This window comes from Saccostrea echinata, unplaced genomic scaffold (assembly GCF_033153115.1).
Source record: "Saccostrea echinata isolate AGI-Se365-2 ecotype Australia unplaced genomic scaffold, CSIRO_AGI_Sech_v1 ptg000022l, whole genome shotgun sequence".
Taxonomy (NCBI): domain Eukaryota; kingdom Metazoa; phylum Mollusca; class Bivalvia; order Ostreida; family Ostreidae; genus Saccostrea; species Saccostrea echinata.
In genome coordinates, this window is record NW_026889771.1 from 13,076,975 (window position 1) to 13,097,095 (window position 20,121).

General features: G+C 32.5%; 2 protein-coding genes across 4 annotated transcripts in view; one reads left to right on the forward strand and one right to left on the reverse strand.

The window, feature by feature from the left end:
* LOC133190446 (charged multivesicular body protein 5-like) overlaps positions 1 to 20,121 on the reverse strand; it is a 445,151-nt gene that overhangs the window by 101,855 nt on the left and 323,175 nt on the right. The gene's annotated exons all lie outside the window — the stretch shown is intronic.
* LOC133190440 (ankyrin repeat and fibronectin type-III domain-containing protein 1-like) overlaps positions 1 to 20,121 on the forward strand; it is a 78,396-nt gene that overhangs the window by 56,783 nt on the left and 1,492 nt on the right. For 2 of the 3 annotated variants that reach the window (XM_061326082.1, XM_061326083.1), the window contains 19 exons: positions 5,569 to 5,696; positions 7,200 to 7,228; positions 8,286 to 8,396; positions 10,416 to 10,570; positions 10,905 to 11,030; positions 12,578 to 12,656; positions 13,940 to 14,043; positions 14,658 to 14,785; positions 15,576 to 15,654; positions 15,857 to 15,970; positions 17,381 to 17,569; positions 17,684 to 17,800; positions 17,883 to 17,973; positions 18,106 to 18,241; positions 18,360 to 18,473; positions 18,575 to 18,793; positions 19,049 to 19,215; positions 19,460 to 19,581; positions 19,836 to 20,021. In XM_061326082.1, coding sequence (XP_061182066.1) covers positions 5,569 to 5,696; positions 7,200 to 7,228; positions 8,286 to 8,396; positions 10,416 to 10,570; positions 10,905 to 11,030; positions 12,578 to 12,656; positions 13,940 to 14,043; positions 14,658 to 14,785; positions 15,576 to 15,654; positions 15,857 to 15,970; positions 17,381 to 17,569; positions 17,684 to 17,800; positions 17,883 to 17,973; positions 18,106 to 18,241; positions 18,360 to 18,473; positions 18,575 to 18,793; positions 19,049 to 19,215; positions 19,460 to 19,581; positions 19,836 to 20,021 — 2,394 coding nt within the window. Of the gene's footprint in view, positions 1 to 4,910; positions 5,024 to 5,568; positions 5,697 to 7,199; positions 7,229 to 8,285; positions 8,397 to 10,415; positions 10,571 to 10,904; positions 11,031 to 12,577; positions 12,657 to 13,939; positions 14,044 to 14,657; positions 14,786 to 15,575; positions 15,655 to 15,856; positions 15,971 to 17,380; positions 17,570 to 17,683; positions 17,801 to 17,882; positions 17,974 to 18,105; positions 18,242 to 18,359; positions 18,474 to 18,574; positions 18,794 to 19,048; positions 19,216 to 19,459; positions 19,582 to 19,835; positions 20,022 to 20,121 lie in introns of those variants that run through there. The other variant, XM_061326084.1, reaches the window with a different exon arrangement.

A 20,121-nucleotide genomic window follows, 5' to 3' on the forward strand; every position in this document is an offset into this window, starting at 1 on the left:
ATGAACATGAAGGAGTACTTAAAAACTGTTACAGAGACTGGGGAAACATAATGTCATCATTAATAATTGATGTACTTCCGCAGTAACAGATAATGGATGTAAATAGGTCTGAAATTATTGCATGTTAAGCGTACATGCATCTGCGGTGTTAAAATTTAATTTAAGAATTTACTTTTCTCAAAGCCATTAGGATAGAACACTTGATATTTTCAGTAGCACTTTTGTCGGCATGTATCTTAAGTAAAGCAGTGAACATTAATCCTAAATTGTTTCATTTAAAAAAATAATAATAATTTTGCAAATTTGTTATTCTAGAAACTTCTTATATGACCTTAATAATACCTAAGATTTGCTTAAGTAGACTAAATTTTTGCCCCTCCCCCCCCCCCCCCCCAATCAAACAAACCAAAAAACAAAAGGACCAAAAGATTTGATTTGTAGTCAGTTAGTAAGTAATTTTGTTGCAAAAATATCTTGTGTTCTTCATTGTCAATAAATGAGTTTAGAAAAATATTCAGATCAATTGTTGTGGGCTATAAAAATTGGTAAGAATAGAAGTCATTTTTAGTGATCCTTGTGTGAATATCTAAACCTTTCTTGTGTACAATGTTGATGTGAAATACTAACTCTTAATTGTAGGTCAGTGTTGAAACAGGGTTCAAAATATTACAATCTATTTTACTATGCATTATTTCAAGTATATTCATTAATGCTGTGTAACTGTTAAGAGTAGGTTTGCAACGAAGCAGAAAATAAGCTCTCATGCAGTCATATTATCAACAAATGAGAAAATTTTATTTGAGAAGAAATATGTGCAATATTCTAAAGGCTACTATGTAATTAGAAGTACATTGAGTTAAATATATATAAAAAATGAATTATAAGGTATAATTTTCTTCTGTGCAGATAGAAGTAAAATTATTTTCATACAGACATTATTCTCCTTGTTTTTCTCTCGAAGATTCTCCCACAATCTCGTAAAATCTATGTCCATATCATAGTAAAAATGATTTAAGATTGGTAGAACTGATTAATGTTACCTATTGTCATATTAAATATATAGAGTGTATGTTGGTACTTAGTCCATTTTATTATACAGTTGACCTTAGGTATATCTCGAATACCATGGATATGTCAAAGTGAACAGGAAGTCCCAACCACTTATTCTTTAAGAAATAATACTCGAATATCTTGAAGTTTTTTCAGTCCCATCTAGTTCGAGAATGAGGTTTAATTGTTTATTAATTTATATACAAATATAGAGAGCAGATTTTTAGTTCCTTATGGTGTTAATTCATCAGCAGGGATTTATATTGTTGGAAAAAAAGAATTTAACCCCCCCCCCCCTTTCCTCACTTTTACAAATACATTTATGCAGTGCTTTGTAAAATGCATGCAGATGCAGCTGTGCTTGAATGATGTAAACTGTGGTGATTTTTTAATCTTGCTGCAAAAAATTTGATTGCTTCAGTTCATTTTACTGTTAATAATTTCGTCAATTCTTTACTGCCCTTGTTTATTTTTTTATTTGATGGTGGTGGGATAAGATGTTTTTGTTGTAGAAAAAAAGTTTAAATGCTGTCTCTTAACATCATTTTTCAGGGGGGTTAAACAAACCTATGTTACATACCGAGACACATACACCAACCCCTTTTCTAAGAGTCTGTATACTGTTTGGTATTTCACAGGCCTAACAAACACTGTGATTTTGTGATTTTCAGAATCACAATTGGACTTAGGAAGACTGTATGTTAAATTTGCTATATGTAAGAATGCCAAACATAATAATTTCAACACTTAATAACATTGCACATAGGCAAATTAGTCTCTCTCTCTTTCTCTCTCTCTCTATATATATACACAAGCATTGATGAGCATTGAAGTTTTATCGAGGTTGACAGTTCTATACATCAAGGCCTACATTTGATAGAAATGGAAGTGGTTTGGCACTCTGTGATGTGTGTATTCTAAGCCTTTTCATAACGTCTTTTAAAGAAAACTGAGTATGTAATTTAAGTAAAGCACAAAAATAAATTGTAATACAAACCAATTATCTAATGATGCCACAAGAAAACTCAATTGACAAACCCTTGTGAAGGTTAAGCTACTAGATTTCCAAAATGAATGGAATGTGAAACTTTATGTTATAAAGTGCTTTAAGCCTGATCAAAATATCTTTACCGAACAGCCATCAACACGATTTACATTCTCAATCTTGTTTGATAATTTAAACAGGAGGCATTACTATTTAAGAACTGAGGTTAACAGATTTGATGACAAAATTCAGAAAGAAATGGGGCTTTTATTTCAAAATTTATATTTTAGATATTTACAAATGATAATTGAGAAATGAGAAGAATTGTTTAGTCAGTGGTGAATGGTATATATTGCAATTATATGCAAATGTTTATTAACCTGTTAAATCATTGGAACCTGTCTAATAACAAATATTTTGATAAAATATTATTAGTGTTACAAATGGAATTTGGAAGTTTATGTTGGTGTCTTAAAAAGTTGAATAGATAAAATGGTGGGAATGTTAAATCAATCTTTTCTCAGGAATTTTCTTTGATTCCACTATTTGAATATAACTTTATTAATTGAATCCAAGATTTTTAAACCAATTGATATAGAATCTGAAGATTGGATTGTCCAGCTATTAAAAGAATTAGAATTTTTTGAACCCTAAAAATTTTTCATTATCAACATTATTGTACTGCAGCAATAAACATTTCTATAACATGGAATATTGCTTTGTTGTATTGCAATGTGTTGTGTGTTGTTCTTACAAATTTTAAACTTTTGCCTCTTCTCTTGAACAGTGAAACCAATTTCAACCCAACTTTTGGTATTTAGCATCTGTGGGTAAAGGGTAACAAAAGTTTCATATGGTCTCTACCTCCCTGGGGCCTAGAATGTGAAATATTGAGTTTAAAAAAAAAACGTTTTTCGATCAACACATTTTTTTTTTCAATGAAAATTACAAGATTTTGTTAAATAAGGTATTTGTTATGTACAAACAACTACATCTGCAAGTCAGGTTCTGATGATTTTTGTCAGTTATCTCCCTTGAACTTGGAAAAGATTTTAAAATTCACAATTTCTAGTCATTATCTCAGCTACAAATGTGCAATTTACAATTTGCAATTTGAAATTTTGGCTGCCTGCAAGGGCATTCATGGCGTTACGACACATCTAGTTTCTCAAACTTTGTAGAATTAATATATATCATTTGAACTTGTGCACTTGATTTGTCAAATTTAAAAAAAAATGACTTGAAGATTTCATTTTTCATAGCTTCTTTGATAGGAATAAAAGGAGTGGATTTCCTGTTTGGCATAACTTTGTAATGGGAAAAACTTCAGAGCTCGTATCTTATATAAAGTTAGATTGTGTCCAGAAATGTGCCTTGCAATTGACTAAGTACAAGGTCATTTCAGATAAGGTCAAGGTTACAGGGTATTAGATTACAGAGATAACCACATCTTTGAGAATGAAAAATCAGTAGAAGCTTAAGCCTGAGGCAAAGGTTTTTGTGACTCAAAAGTATATCCTGACCCTAGCCGAGGGTAATTTGGACAAGGTTACAGGTTTTGGAAATGAAAAATTCTTGCCATATCCATAACCTTTAAGTGGATAAAAACATTAGAGGATTATACTAGACATGAAGGATGCTGTAATTGCTACTTGAGGTGTATAACAACCTTCAGACAAGGTCAAGGTCACTGGGTTGGAAGTGAAAATAGTTGTTGACAACATAACTTTATAATGATGAACTAACTTCCAAAGATCTATTACCCTAAGGGTTGATTATGATCACAGGATATGATATGACCCAGACCAAAGGTTGTTAAGACAAGGTCAAGGTCATAGAGTTCAGAAAAGTAAAATTCTTGAGGACCAAACTTTTATTGGAAGAGTATCAATAGGTTATACTTGGCATACAGGTTTTTATAATCAGAAATATGCCCTGATTCTCTGCCATGTAGGCGTGTGCATAATGTGATGATCATGCGACTCAGGGAAGTGAATTTTTTTTGGGCCATGACATTTTGATGCTTGGACTGTGGATGAATTTTTGTATTCAACGCAACCGACTAGAGGTTTTACATTCTTCATCCACTTATTACATTTCCACAAGATTCAGGTCATGGGAATTTGCAGCATAATTTTTTCCCCCCACAAATTAAGATGGCATTTTTAAGCTATTTAAAGTGAGCCCTATTTCTTGTTGCTCTGCTTGGGTATAAGTCGTATATTGGGACATTTCTTAGTTGATACTGAGGACTTACTGTAACTTTGGATCCTGAAGGTCATTCACCCTTTGGTGATGACATTACATTGTTTAAGATTTTTTGTCATAGTGACTCTGCAGCTATTTCTGTGTCATTATTTGCACACAATGGTCTCAATGTGTCACAAGTTAGATCCGTTTTTCCTCATTTATTGAAATACTTCTCTTGCTAGGTTCCCAGTACTCTTACAATATACACTGTACTGATAGACAAATCAATTAGGGCCAAATCCAAGTCATTCAACTTCATGATAATCGTATTAGCAGTGCCCAGAAAAATTCATCAATATTGTTAGAGATTTGATTAGAATAAGGCCTTAACTTTTAGCAATACTTTTATGAAACCAAATTAATTAAATTAATACATTTATATACTTTAGATTATGTGACATATATATTTTGTACACTTTGATTAATTAATTTTAATATTTTTGGATATTTAGAGCAAAAGCGTTTCAAGAAAATGAATATTTGGTTAAATAAGATCCATTCTTTGTTTATAAAATAAAGGTTAGGAATAGAGGCACTGTCTTTTCCATATTTGCCAAGAGAGCTTGATATGTCTTGCATAGGTGTATGATTGACAGATTTGGCACATACCAGGCCTGGCGCGTGGCAGTACTTTTAGTCTATCGCGTTTTATTGAAGATTGCAAATTACATCTGTTAAGATGTTGTTTACTTTGGTAAGACATATGGATTCGGGAGATTAATAGTGTCATTTGGAGAGGTGAGATTTGAAAAAATTGCATTGTCATGTTGCTATTCCCATAGGAACACCTCCAGTTGATTGATTCCAGTTATTATTTATTGGTAACATTTGCACTAGTATTGATGATTATTAAAAAAAAATAGATCTCTCATTTGAGGGTTTGGCATTAATATTTTCAATTGAAGGTGATATTTAACTTCTTTTATTAAAAGAGGAGCGGTTGGTCAAGTTTGCATGTTCTTTATGTCCATAATAAAAGGGGTTTAAAATGTTTATAAAATATAGAGTGCTGACTTTATAGCTTAAGTTCAAAAGGATTCACTGGGTTCAAGTAAACTTAAATGTATGAAATTTTATTTGATGGACTTAGGTCCTGTATTTTGCACATTTTCAAAGTGGATTGGTCGTAATAAAATGTGTGTATCATATTGTAAATAGCTAGTGGCAAATAGGAGAGAACTCAGATTTCAACTGCAGCAATATTTATGTAGTAGATTTGAAAGCATTCGAAAAAAAATATAATAACAGGAGTAAAAACCTTGAAACATTTGTTTTGATTGTAGGCTCTGCGTGGAACTTTGACGATGACACGGATTCCACCACGTCGTCAGAGACTATGACCAGTGTGTCAGACGATGGCTCTGTAACTCCTAAATCCTCCCAGCTCTACTATACCACACCACCGAAGGCAGTAAGTATACACAGGGCATACTCAGGGTTTTCCTTTTGTTTCAAAGTAAAGGGTTTGAGGTTTATGAATAAAATCTCTGTAGACCTTATAACATTTATGTTTTTAATTTTGATTTCTAAGTGGCATTTATATCCATTGAAGTGGTCAATATTGTCGGTTAAGCCGGTTCTTATAGGGAAGAAAACACTGATACTGATGAGGAAGAAATATTATGCTGCAGAGCACTTAACTTCTTTTAAAATTTAAGACACAGGTCTGTCTTTTGCATTGTGGAAAAAGAGAAGAGGGAGGGGGGACTAAGGAGTTCAGGGTTTTGTTTGCTCTTATTATGAGAGATCCTTCATAGACATAGATGAATCACGAAGAACAGTCACAATATATACACAGGTGTCATAAAATCAATATGCTTGTAAAAATTTTCTGGTAGATTCTAGGTTAAATGTGGCATAAACATTTTGATTCAAAGTAATTATTATGTACATCAATCATTACACTTAGAAGAGAAAGATATTGATAAACTGTAATAGTAATCCCAATAATTAGACTATATTGGTATGTCTCTTTTATTATTATATTTTCACTGAAAAATCAACAATTACTTGAATATATTTTATTTATGTTCATTATGTATCACCACATAGCAACATGCAGAGATATCTGGCAAAAAAAAAAAAAACAAAACAATACAAAAACAAAAACAAAAACAAAAAAAACCAACATATTAAGCTATGGAATAATCCAGTGATGTAATTGAACATTTAACTCAATTTTTTCTTCTTACATGTACACATCTTTATAAAATCATTTACCAGTATGGAATTCTACAAATACATGGAATTTTTGTTTTGCTAAACAGGATGTATTTGGGCTAAAAAGACATTTTTTTCACAATGGAGGTAATGTTTAATGTTCACAACCTACACAAGACTATTAAGTGTTGGGGAAATGCCTGTTATAGGAGGCAAAGTCCTCCTATATTGTGGTCAGCAACAATAACCTTGACCACACTAAGTCACCAATGCATGACTGTTACGACATAAACTTTAGTGCATTATCTACTTGCAGATTTTTATTCTTGTCTAAATAAAGTGGGTGACTTGATGTCTAAATGTTTACAGAGTGAAATTAAAAGATTACAATGTCAGGACAGGAATAGAATGCTTACCATCTCAAAAGATGCTAAAGAAAATATCAGAAAAGTTCATAAGAGTTTACAAAACCAGCATTTGCTTGTAGCATTGTAATCTGTGCTGATCATAAGGGGATTAGGTCCCTATTTTGTGCACTTCATCAGGTTTTTTGGGGGTGCACTCTGTGGCATATTTCATAAAGTGATTGACACTGTAAACTGATGATGGATCAGCATTAAGGCATAAAGTGTGTTTTGTCAGTGATAGTGTATAGGGCCATGGTATTTTAGTGATGAGAAATGTTAACTTTCTGTAGTATTTTCTGGAGAAAATGCACTTGCTTCACACTAAGCGGAGTATTTTTAATTTTCAGAATATGGTCAGAAATCAAGATGAGAAGAGGTAAGAAATCTATTTCCTCTTTTTTTCATTCTGTTTCCTGGGTTTGAAAAGAAAAAAAAATGTCCAAAAAAAATTATATGGGTAAAATGAGGCGTATTTTCTTCGTAAGAAGAGAATGTGCAATGTTTTTTTCATTATTTCAATGAAACCCATCTCTGATGAAAATCTGAAGCTTTTATTAGTCTTCTTTTGAGACATTATAGAAATTTTTATAGAGCACCTTCAAATTCTAAAAAGGTATTCAAAAAAAAAATATACTAGAGTTTGAATCTTTGGAGTGTCAACATACATATAGGTAATTAATATTTTATAGGAAAGAAGTGATTTGGCTTATTTCTGGTGATAAGAACAGAATTGAGATCTGATTAATTTCATTATATTTATCTCAAGTTTCCTTTTCAAACATGGACAAAGTTTCTCAGATCAAATATGCATTCAGTCTATAGAGTTACTCCCCTTTGGTCGCAGCATACATATTTCTTGACAACATGATTTAAATTATCTACTCAGGTGCCTTAAAGTTCTTCTTCACACATCATTGATTTGTAATTAGACATTTATAGATGTTACTCTGCAGTGCAGTTATGCTTGATTGCAGAGCTTTTACTTGGTAGTTCTCTGTAGTTGCTCTTGTGGTGAAAAACATCAAATACTATTAAAAAGTGATTAGCGCTCCAGTATTTTTTTTTTGGCCCATAATCACCCCAGAGGTACATCTTAACACCAACACAAGTATGTTTAGTTATCTTAACCTTGAATCAAGTTTTCACTTATGTAAAGGAGAGACCAAGGGAACATATTTGATAATCATTGAAGAAGGGGGTAATTAGTTAAAGTAATGGTAAGTTAAAAAATATGTCAAACAACTCTTCATGACTTGTTGACACTTCAAGAAGTATATACAGGTGAAAATAATGGCAAGCACTATAAGGGACTTGTGTCCCATTTTATAGAAACCCCTCTGATAGAAGACAACACACCACAATCATCTAAATAAATAATCACTTGTGTGTGACGTTTGAAGGGTACTGAACAAATTTTGAATTTTTTTGTACAGATTGGAAGGACCAGGTTCCTCTCTATACAGAATCCCTAGAAGACTTAGTCAGAAGGATAAAATTCGGGAAGATTTGCTACATGAGAGACAGAGATCAGTCAGCTTAGATTGGTGAGTCTACAATAAGACAAGGCATGAACTGAGAGACTTTGTACAAATGCAGCTAAACTAAAGATAGAATGTGTTTTTTTTTAAAATGTGGGATTTAGATAGAATTAGGTGTAAGATAGGAAATTGTCATCAGTCAAAAGGGACTTAAAATTAAGATGGAAGGCATTTACTTTTCTTTGTTACATCACCCATTTTGTAGTAGTTAATAAAGTTTAGCCAAGTGTTAATGTGCTTGAATCTATATGTTATGCAAGGTTCTATCAAAATTTAAAAACTGAAACATACAAATAATGAATGAAAAGTGTCTTTTAGTTTATAAATGATATATTTATGTTGATTTTTGAGATTTTAAGTGCTCAACATAATCATAAAGAATTTGTTTTTCATACTTTTTATCAAAAGATTAAGGCTTAAGTAGCATAGTGCTACTCTGAATCTAATATTCATCAGTTTGATTATTTGAACTTTTTTGTTCATGAGTTGCATTAAGAAAAAATGTAAATGTATATATCAAAGTTTATGATAAGAAAAATATATGTCTGATACACCAGCAAGGTAAGGAAAAAAATTCTTGAACATATTTTTAAAATTAATTCTTCATATTTTGCTTTAATATCATGAGCTTAAGCCTGCACAAAGTGGTACAAAAAATAGAATGATTGGGTGTTCCATATTCTGTGGCAAATTGGAATGTTGATTAAATTCTCTGTTAAGTTTTCCACTCTATTTACATAGAAGTATTTTATAATTATATTTACTTTGGTAATTTATTGACAAACTGTGACTTATGAAAAAGTGACAGTTTGTATGACTTTGCATTTTTTCAAGAACTTGTACTAGTTTTGTCTTTGACTATTGATGACTTTATTTTATTTTCCACGAATTATGAAGTGATAGTTATAAATTGATACATAAATATAAATTATTTACTTTTTACCTCTGGTCAGTGTTCTCTCATTGCAGGTGTATAACTAAAAAAAAAAATCTTGTTATTAGTATTGTCTTCACAGAGATAAGTTTTCATTAAATATATGTGTCTTATTTATAATAAAACTCAGCTAAAGGAGGATACTATTGCTTTCACCTAGGTAGCTAATCTAAGTAAAAACCTAATAAATTAATGTTGTATATTACATGGTAATTCTCTTTAAGTCTGCCAGTTGAACGATTTGTTTTTCAAAGGGTGACAGATACAACATTCAGTCGGGTGCAATATAAATTAAACTTCGAAGCCTTATCAGTATTTAAAGATTAATGGCTAGAGTTGAATTAAAGCTTTGTTAAATTCCACGGCATTATTTTGCATGCACAATGCCGATGTGGAAGATATATTCAAATTTGTTGATATTACGAGCAGTGTATGAGGATCTGTCTCAGCACGTCTTGTATAAACGTTTATAACGTTCTTTTCTTGGGACAAGAGATAAATAAAGTCTTCCAGCCTGGCTTACCTGTCCAGAGCAAAATGATATTAAAAGTCGATCATACCTACATGTGAAATGAAAAGTTTTCATCTAAACAAGAATATATACAAAGGAGGGAGATATATGTTTATATTCACTGTCACTTGTCAAAATGTAGAAAGGAATTTAATAAGTCTATGATAGATGTAAGTATATCTTGTTATTGAATGTGTTGGATAGAATTATTGAAATATTCCTGGCAAACTTTCCTCTTGTGATGTATTATCTTGATATGATTCGGGGAGGACCAGGGTGTTCTGATATGAAAAAGATAAGCTTCACCGCTAAGAAGTATCACAGAGGGGGAAATTTTCATTATAAAAAGGTTATCTAAAAATTGCATGCTAACAGTTTTGCACTTTTAATTACAACCAGACACACACATTGAGGGTGTTATTCTGAACGTCTTGGATTAGCACTGTTCTGTCAGATTTAGAGAATCCCTTTGAAGTTTTGCGCACTTTTCTCGCAAATCTGCACTCTGGCTTTTCAGAAGTGTTCTGTGCATCGTTTCAGTCTGACATTTGGTCTCTACAATGAAGTCTCTTTATTTCAGCGGAGATGGAAGAACAATCAAAGTATTTATGTCAAATGCGGAGGGACTTCTAGTGGACGATGCACCCGGATTACACCATACAAACACCGCACCTGTTCAATTGCGAAGCATGAATGGCCTCAGTTCTCCAAATCGATCATCTAAGATACTTACAAGTGCGTAAAATTATTTTCTTTTTTTTTTTTTGAGTCATAGCCATGATTATGTATTTATGCTTCGGTGTTTTTTATACAACTTAGTTCAGCTAGATTGGTGTCAGTGATTTCAGCTATGTTAATCCAATTAGACCTGCCTTTTAATGGGTGCGATTAAAATTATTTTCGAAGAAAATTCCTTGGCAAAAGTAGTAGTGTCTTTTCAAGTCTTTCAAAAACGAAAAGGATGAGGTATCGTTTACAAATAAGTAAGTTTAAAGATATAAGTCCATATGAATTTGAAAACAAAAAATTTGCTTGAAAACTTTTAATTTTTTTTTTTTTTTAATTTTAGCTACACCAAAGAAAAGGGGTTCAACCAGTAATTCCTCAAACAGTGATCCTGATAGTTTGTCACCAAATAAAATGTACGATAAGAGAAAATCTGACAAGGACAAGAAGTCTCCTATAGATGCTAGTGGTATGTATTCTATATATTTATCATTCAATTTGACATAATTGTATTTAAATTGTATACTTTGGGTATTTCTATCACATTTATGTGGATTTTTAGTACAGTTATTCTGGTTGCGATATGTTTTGAAGAAACAATATCAGTTTTAATTATAAATAGCTACTCCAAACAAATGATATAGGATTTTAAAAAAATAATAATAAAACGAAAACGACCATCATTGTAATCTGGTATTTAATCTTTCTAATCATCTGGATGAGGATTTTTATCCTTCCTTGAAGGGAGGGCTTGTAATCATGTCCACCCCTATCCAAGGTGAGATTATCATTGATAATCAGAGCCTGTTAATCCCTTTGGTCATTTCTTAAACAAATATGACAAAATCTGTTTTTATGGAGGTGATAAAAGCTGTCAATGGTTTTAGAGCCTTTCTTTTGTCACACACTGATATATTTTATGTTAGTTCTAAACCAGAGTGTTAACACTTTCTTGTTACACAATGCCTAGGGCAAATATCACGACCAATCATGCATTATTAGATTAGCAATAGTTGCCCAATCACCTGGTCTCGTGGTAAATTCAAAATTTTTGGGGACAGGTGTGTGTTGTTGTTTTTCCTTTGTATTCTTATGGTGATATTTTCTTGTTTTGATGTGGAAATCTTTTGTAAATGAAAGTTTAATTAAGACGTGTAATGGAGTAGACTATTTAATAAGAAGGTAGGTCTTATAGAATATTTCATTGTCTCGATCATGTTTTGAATCACTTTCTATGGTTTGAACCACACATAATTACTCTTGGAAATGAAATGAATATAATGGGCAGAAAAATATTGACGTCGTTTCCTCCTTGTTAAAGACGTAATGGAATTTCATGTTCCATTTCTTAATTTGCCCAATTCAAATGCCGCTGTTATATTTACTTTGCACACAGAGCAGTGCTAGTACATATTTGTACCACAATTATGGTCATGCCATTAAGGCATATTAGAAATAATAAATTAATGTACATTTCATATTCCAGTCATGTTTTAGCAATGCATAAATTGCCCTTATGTAGACACAAAATTCAAACTATATGGTATTAATTAATACATTAATTACTGGTCTTTCTGCCATTAGGTTGATTTATATGGTAATGTGCAGTGTTGCTAATAGTCCTTTTGGATAGGAGCATAATGTACATTAATTAATTTGTATCAAGATTATTGGTGTCAGGTCGCTGATTAATTAATAGAGACATATGTCATTTTTCCTTAATTTACTAATCGTCAATGATTACCATCACAACAAACACATAATCGTTTCTTTTGTCCATGTACCTCAGTGTACCAGAGGAGTTTTAAGGACTTGTAAGGTTATTTTTTTTTATTCACTCTAAAGCTTGATAAAGCATAATGCTCTTTTTGAATAAAATTTGGAAATGTAAACCTGTTAAAAAAAAAATAAATGTTTTATTATTATTTTTTTAATAAAATATGTCGCATGTATTGTACAGTTTAAATATGATTTGTAACAATTGTATGTTATGTATATATAAATGTGTATTTCCAGCTTTGTTTGACGCTGTAGAACAACAGGATCTGGACCTGGTGAAGAATCTCCTTGAAGTGGATGGCCTCAACATTAACAGGTAAGAAAAACAACTAATGACATATCAAAATGATCGAATCAAAAATTGCAGAAATCCAATATGACCTTGAATTCAGACAGAGATTTTAAAACATTTTCACATGACCTAGATTGACATTTCCTGATTGAAATTTTGAATTCATTTTTTTTAATTCTAATTTTCCCTCTTTCATCCTTGATCAAAATTTGACCAAGTAGACTATGGGTATGGAGCAGAAGGAAAAAATATGTAGTTCAGGAAATGGCAAAGAGACAAATTAATAGGGAATTTCCTATCAAAATGTGCTCATTTAATTTACAATGTAGGTGGCAGAGAAAGACAAATTAATAAGGAATTTCCTATCAAAATGTGCTCATTTAATTTACAACGTAGGTATTTTTAATGAGGTGTGGCACATAATGTCACCTGATTGTTGTTTGTTACTAAGTTGCACAACCTTAATGATATTTGATAAATAAGCCCCCGTAATACCCTGTTTGACAGGCCAAATACACACTGTATTGTAAACTTAGGATAACTTTTATCTTTGAAAAGTTTCAAGATTCCTAAATATACATTTACGGCAGAAAAATCAATAATTTTAGATAACATATATATATAGAATGGAAGTAAAAGTGTCAGATCAAACCGTTCTCTGAATTATGACTTGTAATAAAAGAAAAAGGGGGGGGGGGTTCTATGGTAAAATATTGGATATTTATCCCATTAACATAAAATTGAGAAAAAAAAAAACAAAATTATTCAACTGAACATTGATATATTTTCCTAATCTAAAAATAAAGCTTAATCAAATCAAATGAAAGTTTGAATACTGTTTGTTAACTCCATATTTCATAAATTTACAGATTAATATACATATGGTATATATTATACCAAAATCTTTGGGACCTAGCTAGCTCAATGTTCTTCTTGATTGAGAATTTTTGTTTTTTAATTAGAATGAATTTATCTCTGCCTGGATACAATAAAAAATGGGGGGAAAAACATGAATCAGTTGTGTGGAGTTAATTTGCTTGTTTGACCAATGGGTTAAAATGGTAGTTGCATTAGATTTGCAGAATGGATCCTGAAAATGCATGTTTAAATTAAGACAGTAGGACTATCCAGTTTAAATTAAGACAGTAGGACTATCCAGTTGGGTATGGTCTTTGGCTGTAACTGTCACCTAGCTGTTGTCAACTAGTCCGGTCAAAGGATGTCTTTTCAAGTAAAGTGTCATCTGAGAAAGTTAAAACAGCAGCCTAGAGAGAATAACTTTTAAATCTACTGTGTGTCCATTTCAGTGTTAACTCTGAAGGATTGACTCCCTTAGATGTAGCAGTGATGACTAACAATATTCCAATGGCTAAGATGCTGCTTTTTAACGGGGCAAGAGAGAGTCCATTGTGTAAGTTTAATTTTAAAAACCTCTTAATTGATTTATCAATTTTATTTTTGATGCTATACTGTCTTAAGACAAGTGGTACATGGTGGCACATTGCTACCTCCTGTTTCACTTACTAAGTCTCCTCAAGATTATCTTTTGTAGAGTTAAGTTAACTAAGGTCACCTCAAATATGTGCCAATTTTTAGCACAGATTCTTGCATTACATCTCTTGAAAAATATCAAGGCCGTATTGCATAATGTTCAATTCTTAAATTATATGTCTCATTGTTTTGCCCTCATGGAATGATGATACTACTTCATATATTGCCCTTGATATCCTTATGGTAGATTTCACAAGACTCTGCATACTTGAAGGGTCCTTGAGTGTTCTCAGATGCGTAACATGGATTCATGAAAATGATAAATGAATTTGGCACATACTTCAATTGTTTTGTTTGTCAATAATCAGCAATAGAGGAATTTAGTGGAATGGTATTTAGTCAGAGAAAAAGGCTGAATTCTCCCCACTCCCAGAACTGACTTAGCTAGATCACAATCATTAAACAAGAGACGTTTGGGTACTGTTCTGAAACCACAGCCAATGATGAGGTTACTTAATTTACGTTCTGTCTCAGTTTTACAGGAGGAGGCACGATCAGACCGGTTAGATGCCCTAGTGTCCAATGCAGAGAAGAGGGTGGTGGATCTATCGGCGGCTATTCTAAATGCCTCCTCTGGAAGTGGCTCCAACACGCAACAGAAGGTCTGATCCTTTCATTGTCAAAATTTATTTGTGCCTTAATTTAATTACAGTTAAATTTTACTGACAAATAATCATTTTATATACAGAATATTAAGATATTTCATCTGACTTGAAACATTGCAATAAGATATATGATAATTTTAATTTATTTAAAGTCAGGTTTTTAAACAAAAAGAATCAATCAGGTGTTGTTCTTGCTTATGATAAATCCTTGAAATGTCAAAGAGATCAACGTATTAAGTACAGAACAATACAGACTTTATATAAAACCAATTTAGAAATAGGTAGTGGAAAGGAATTTTAAAAAGTTACAAGTTGTCTTTTGACGCTTGAAATTGTCTATTAGTCATAAATGATAAAATCTTCGTAAGGTGCTCTGTGGGTATAATAGGGTCTAAGTGAAACTCTTGACAAGAGGACTTTCTTTGTCTTCTGTGAACCTGACACCAACTGTAGCCATGTAATGTGTTTATTGAATGTTTTGTTTGGGGATTTGGATGTAAATCATAAAAAGGGATTTACTGTTAATCTTGTTTGAAGCCCAGCTATGGACGGGCCCAAGTTTTTGATAGATTACATCAAGAGAGGGATTAGTAGTATGTTTTTAGCCAGTGGTGACTTACTGGTCATGTAGGAATGGATGACCATTGAATTTTACTCTTAGTACTTTTATTTTCCCAAAATGGAGCATAATATATGTGTTATAAGCATGGTATTGGTTGGTTTTTGAAGGGAAGTTCTACTTTGTACATGGATTTGAATTGCAATTCTGTTCCTTATTCATTTACAGGAAAATGAAAAACAATTAAGTCACTGGGAATTTCGACACAAACTCTTAAAGAGAATGAAAGCTGGATATGACCATGCACGTAAGTTTCCATTATGGAATGATTTAAAGTAAAAGGACCATGCAAAAAAAAGCTGTGTCATATTTCACATGGACTGATAAAATATATAGTTGTGCCCCTCACTGTAGTCAAGTATTACCTAAAAAGCTTGCACAAATCAGTTGAAGATGTTTTTCAGTGTATGCAAGGAGCATTATTGATAAGCACCTATTTTTGATTTCAGGTACCCCAGACCCTCCCAGTTATGTGAGCCTGACTGTGGCCAGTAGCTCCTCCTTATTGGTCAAGTTTGATGAACCCCTCAATCACAATGGGGCAGTGGTCACTCGATACAAAGGTATATAGCTGAACTTTTATAGCATTTCTTACCAAAAGTGTACTCATATGATGCATAGTACAGTACTTGGGAATGTAGTAAAATATTTTTGGTTTTAATGGGGAAAAAAACTTTGCTTCACACATGCACATGTATTTAGAAATTTCAGATACTTTCATTCAAGTACAAAATATTCAGCAGACTTAAAATAAACTTCTTTAAGTTTTTTTATTCACTCTTACTCAAGTACAAATTTTTTCATTGACAGACACGATATTCCACAGTTAGAAAAATTTAAACAAAATTATTTTGTCCTTTAAAAAGTGCTTGTATTATTTTTTAGTAATGCATACTTTCTTCCATAAGATGCATTGTTTACATATACATATGTTTGTTGTATAAAAAATCAAAATTAATAGGGACTTTCCTGAAATATTCTTCATAGGTAACCATTTATTAATTAGCTTATGCCATCATGTGAAAAATTCTACATTAATTGAACTGTTTACCATTCTTGTGTTGAAAATAAACCCAAGTTGATTAAGAAACAATGTAATGAGTGCAGACGTTGATCTTTATTTTTGATTTTATCTTAACCCTGTAAAATACCATCTGTAAAAAAAACGGAATGTGTTAATTAGAAAACACCGTAGATCGCAAGCTACCCTGTCTGAGGATGTAAATTTTTTAGCATCGCCAGAATTTTTTCAGCCATATGGTGAACAAATTAACAATGCACCTGATACAAATTTTTATGGAACTTAACTGTGAATTTTTAAAAGCATTGTTTAAGATTTATCTCTAAAACAAATCAATTGAAGAAAAAAAATTTATCTGTAAATGCCAATTGTAAACATGTTTATCAATAAATGAACACTGATGTAAATCCGCTAGCTCTTATGGATGGATATTATTCCTCTAAAGGAATCTAAAGATGTTCTAGTTTTAATTATCTAGTAATTAGGTTTAAAAAAAAGATAAATTACTGATAAACAACCAACCCATGGGAACAATATTCTCACGTGAGTGATCGCATGGTCACAGAAAATAAAGTAGAGCACTCTAGTCATTAAAATATTGTGTAATCTCTGTAGGAATTGAATTGAGAAAATAGCATGAAGTTTATTTACCACAATTTGATACAAACATGACTGTTACCTGCATTCTGGGGTAGGTTCAGCAATTGTCTGATACAATGTGTAAACACAATCTAAATCCTTCGTGAAAAGTTGCAATCTCTGTGGTCTCAAAACACAATTTCATCAATTACAAGTAATTACTGTTTACACTGCAGAGTGGTTAGAAACTCTTTATTTTACAAATGCGCAGATTTTACAAAGTCAGCTCGAAAAGAGGCTGATTGGGTGAATACAAAACAGTTTTATAAATTACATGGATCTTGTTTAGAGTAGAAAATTCTGTTTATTACAGTGGAGTGGAGCTGCTTCGATGACTTCATTCCTTTGGCTGGGGAAGACCTTGTGGAGGACATGAGACACTTAGAACATGAGATTAAGGGTCTGGTTAAGGGCAACAAGTACTATGTCAGGGTAGCGGCCTGTAACATGAAAGGATACAGCGAGTACAGTGTAGCCAAACCAGCTTATGCTGTTCCATCTAGTGAGTTGTCTCCCCTGTTACATTTGTTCCCCTAGCTTGACTTTCTCATTAGAAAATTCAGAGTGAATTGTTTTTCTTAAAATGTATTGTAATGTGTTTGAAAAATTGTTTTAGGCTGGAGAGATGTGGACAATTCAACAGTTTCCAGAACAGAAGGAAAGCTAAAGTTGTTGGATGAACTTTTCTCTCAAGTAAAACACCTGCGGCCAGCTGATGCCTCAGAATTAAAAGGTATGCTTACATTAATATACTTGTAACATCTGTGTAAAGTTTGTGCGTATAGTTGTATCTGAAATGTTTTCTTGTATTACAGACAATGTTGGCGATTCACCACTGCAAAGAAAACGAAAAAGTTTGAAAAACCTGTTTACCTCTGCCCCAAAATTCTACAAATCTTTGAAAAGGCATGAAAATTTCTTCTTTTATTAAACAAAATATTTTAAATTCATCCTACTGAAGAAATTTCTATTTAAGATATGATTTATTATGCTTTGCCTTCAAATTATCACATTTGTAAAGATTTCCTCATATTATAGGGGTGTCTATCTTGCCTGTTTGTTGTATCATGGTGACAAAGTATTGGTGACCTCAGATGACCAACTTCCTGTTGTTGAGGTTGATGAAAATTTTTCTGGACCTTCAGTGAATGCAGATCTTCACTGGCTGATGAAGGTAAAAATAAACTATACATATCAATATACCATATTGTTGATAATTTTCAAATGAAAAATTATATAAAGGTCTTATGTTTACAATTGTTTATTGAAAAAAATGACGATATTTTTTTCAGATATCTTGTACGTGGGATGATGTGAAATCTCTGCGACAAGATATGGAGAAGAATACCAGTGCAGGCACCATGCATTTTAGATATAAACTTCTACAAGCAGTCTCTGTATTACAGGTGATAGTTTATTTTTATGTGCATCACAACTGAGTCCTGAATGTATACAATTTCATCACATCAGATAAATTGTAATATAGTGTAAAAACATTTTTCTGCAGGGAGCATTAGGAATATATGATTTAGGCCAGTTTCACTTCAAGCCTCTAAAAGACTCCAATGGCTGTATAGTATTAACCACAGTTTGTAACATAAGGGATCCCAAGTCAGTAATCCTAGGCTCATCCAAGTGGGTCAGCTTTGCAAAGTTACTGAGGCGATCTTCAGGCACGGGATCAGAGCCCCAGGAGTCCCTAGAAGTCCTAGTCAGTTCTGTTTCCGTGAGTATTGATATACCTCTAGTTTGACAGTTATACAGCTTTGCAAAATATACCCATTGTGATGTGCAATGTATAGGGATAGTTACAGTGCAGTAAAGGCAAAAAAATTTTTAATGTAGGTATTTATAGTAACCAGTGTGCTGGCAAATTAAATGTTTGAATTAAAGTTAGAATTATTTTTTGTGAATGTAAGAAATGGATACCCACTTGGACTTTGAGCAGTTTTCTAAATTAAAACATACATACTTTCAACAGGAGATGATTCTGTATCATCAAGTGAGCAACATTCGTCTTGCAAAAGGCTTATACCTCGGCTACCTCAAACTTCAAGCTTCTTTAGAACTTAACAGGGTGTTGGTACCCAAGAAGGCACCAAACATCCTCCCCAACATCAAAGTGAGAGATTGCTCCAATGTTTCCAGGTAAGGCTTGACCTTGAAAAATGAGTGTTTTTCTGAATGGAATGATCATTTAGCATTTTTCTGTGTTCTTCATTCAGCTGTTTACAATTTGAATTTCAGAGTTTTGAGAGTTCAAGATAATTACTAGCTTTTTGAAGCTGACATCTTGAGCAATTAATATTATGTCAAAAATGATATTAACATTAGTGCACCACTTAGAGAATAACGAGGAAATGTGTAACTCTTAAGTACGTATGTGTTACAGGGAGGAGTGGCAATGGCTTCAGTCACTGAATACCGACCAACAAGTGGCTCCACCTACCCAGACACAGGAGGAATTCCGTAAACAGCTCAAACAGGCTGCCCAGAAACTCTTCAACATTCTAGGTATGTTCTGTTGGTAAACATGTTGACAGAGTTATGTAAAATATTTATCATGTTTTGTTATGGATTAATTGTGAAACAGAAACTACTTGAAAATGTCATAACAATCATTAAAAAAAAGAGTTAATGGACAATCTTATTTTGCAAGGCAAATTATCCTTAATTTATGGATTTGTTACTCCGACATTATTTAAAGCTTCAACAGCCATATTAAGTCATATTAAAATTTTTTATTGAGATGAAATTTTGTGTTGCAGACATATCAGAGAATTTCGCTGCTAGTCACAGAATCTACGATGTGGAGGTGATAGAATTCAGTAATGATGTGTCGTTCCTCCTGATTCTCCCCCCAGTGGAGGAGGTTTGTCTGGTTCCTGGACAAAATGACAGCATGACAGAGAAAAAGGATCTCACTCTGCTCCCAGTCCAGGTCTTTGAAATGAGTGAGTATTGAGTTTTGCAAATAAAATTACTATAAACATACACATGTACTTCCGAGGAATTATAATTTCAGTTTAATCTGGTAGTAAAAAATTATGCAGA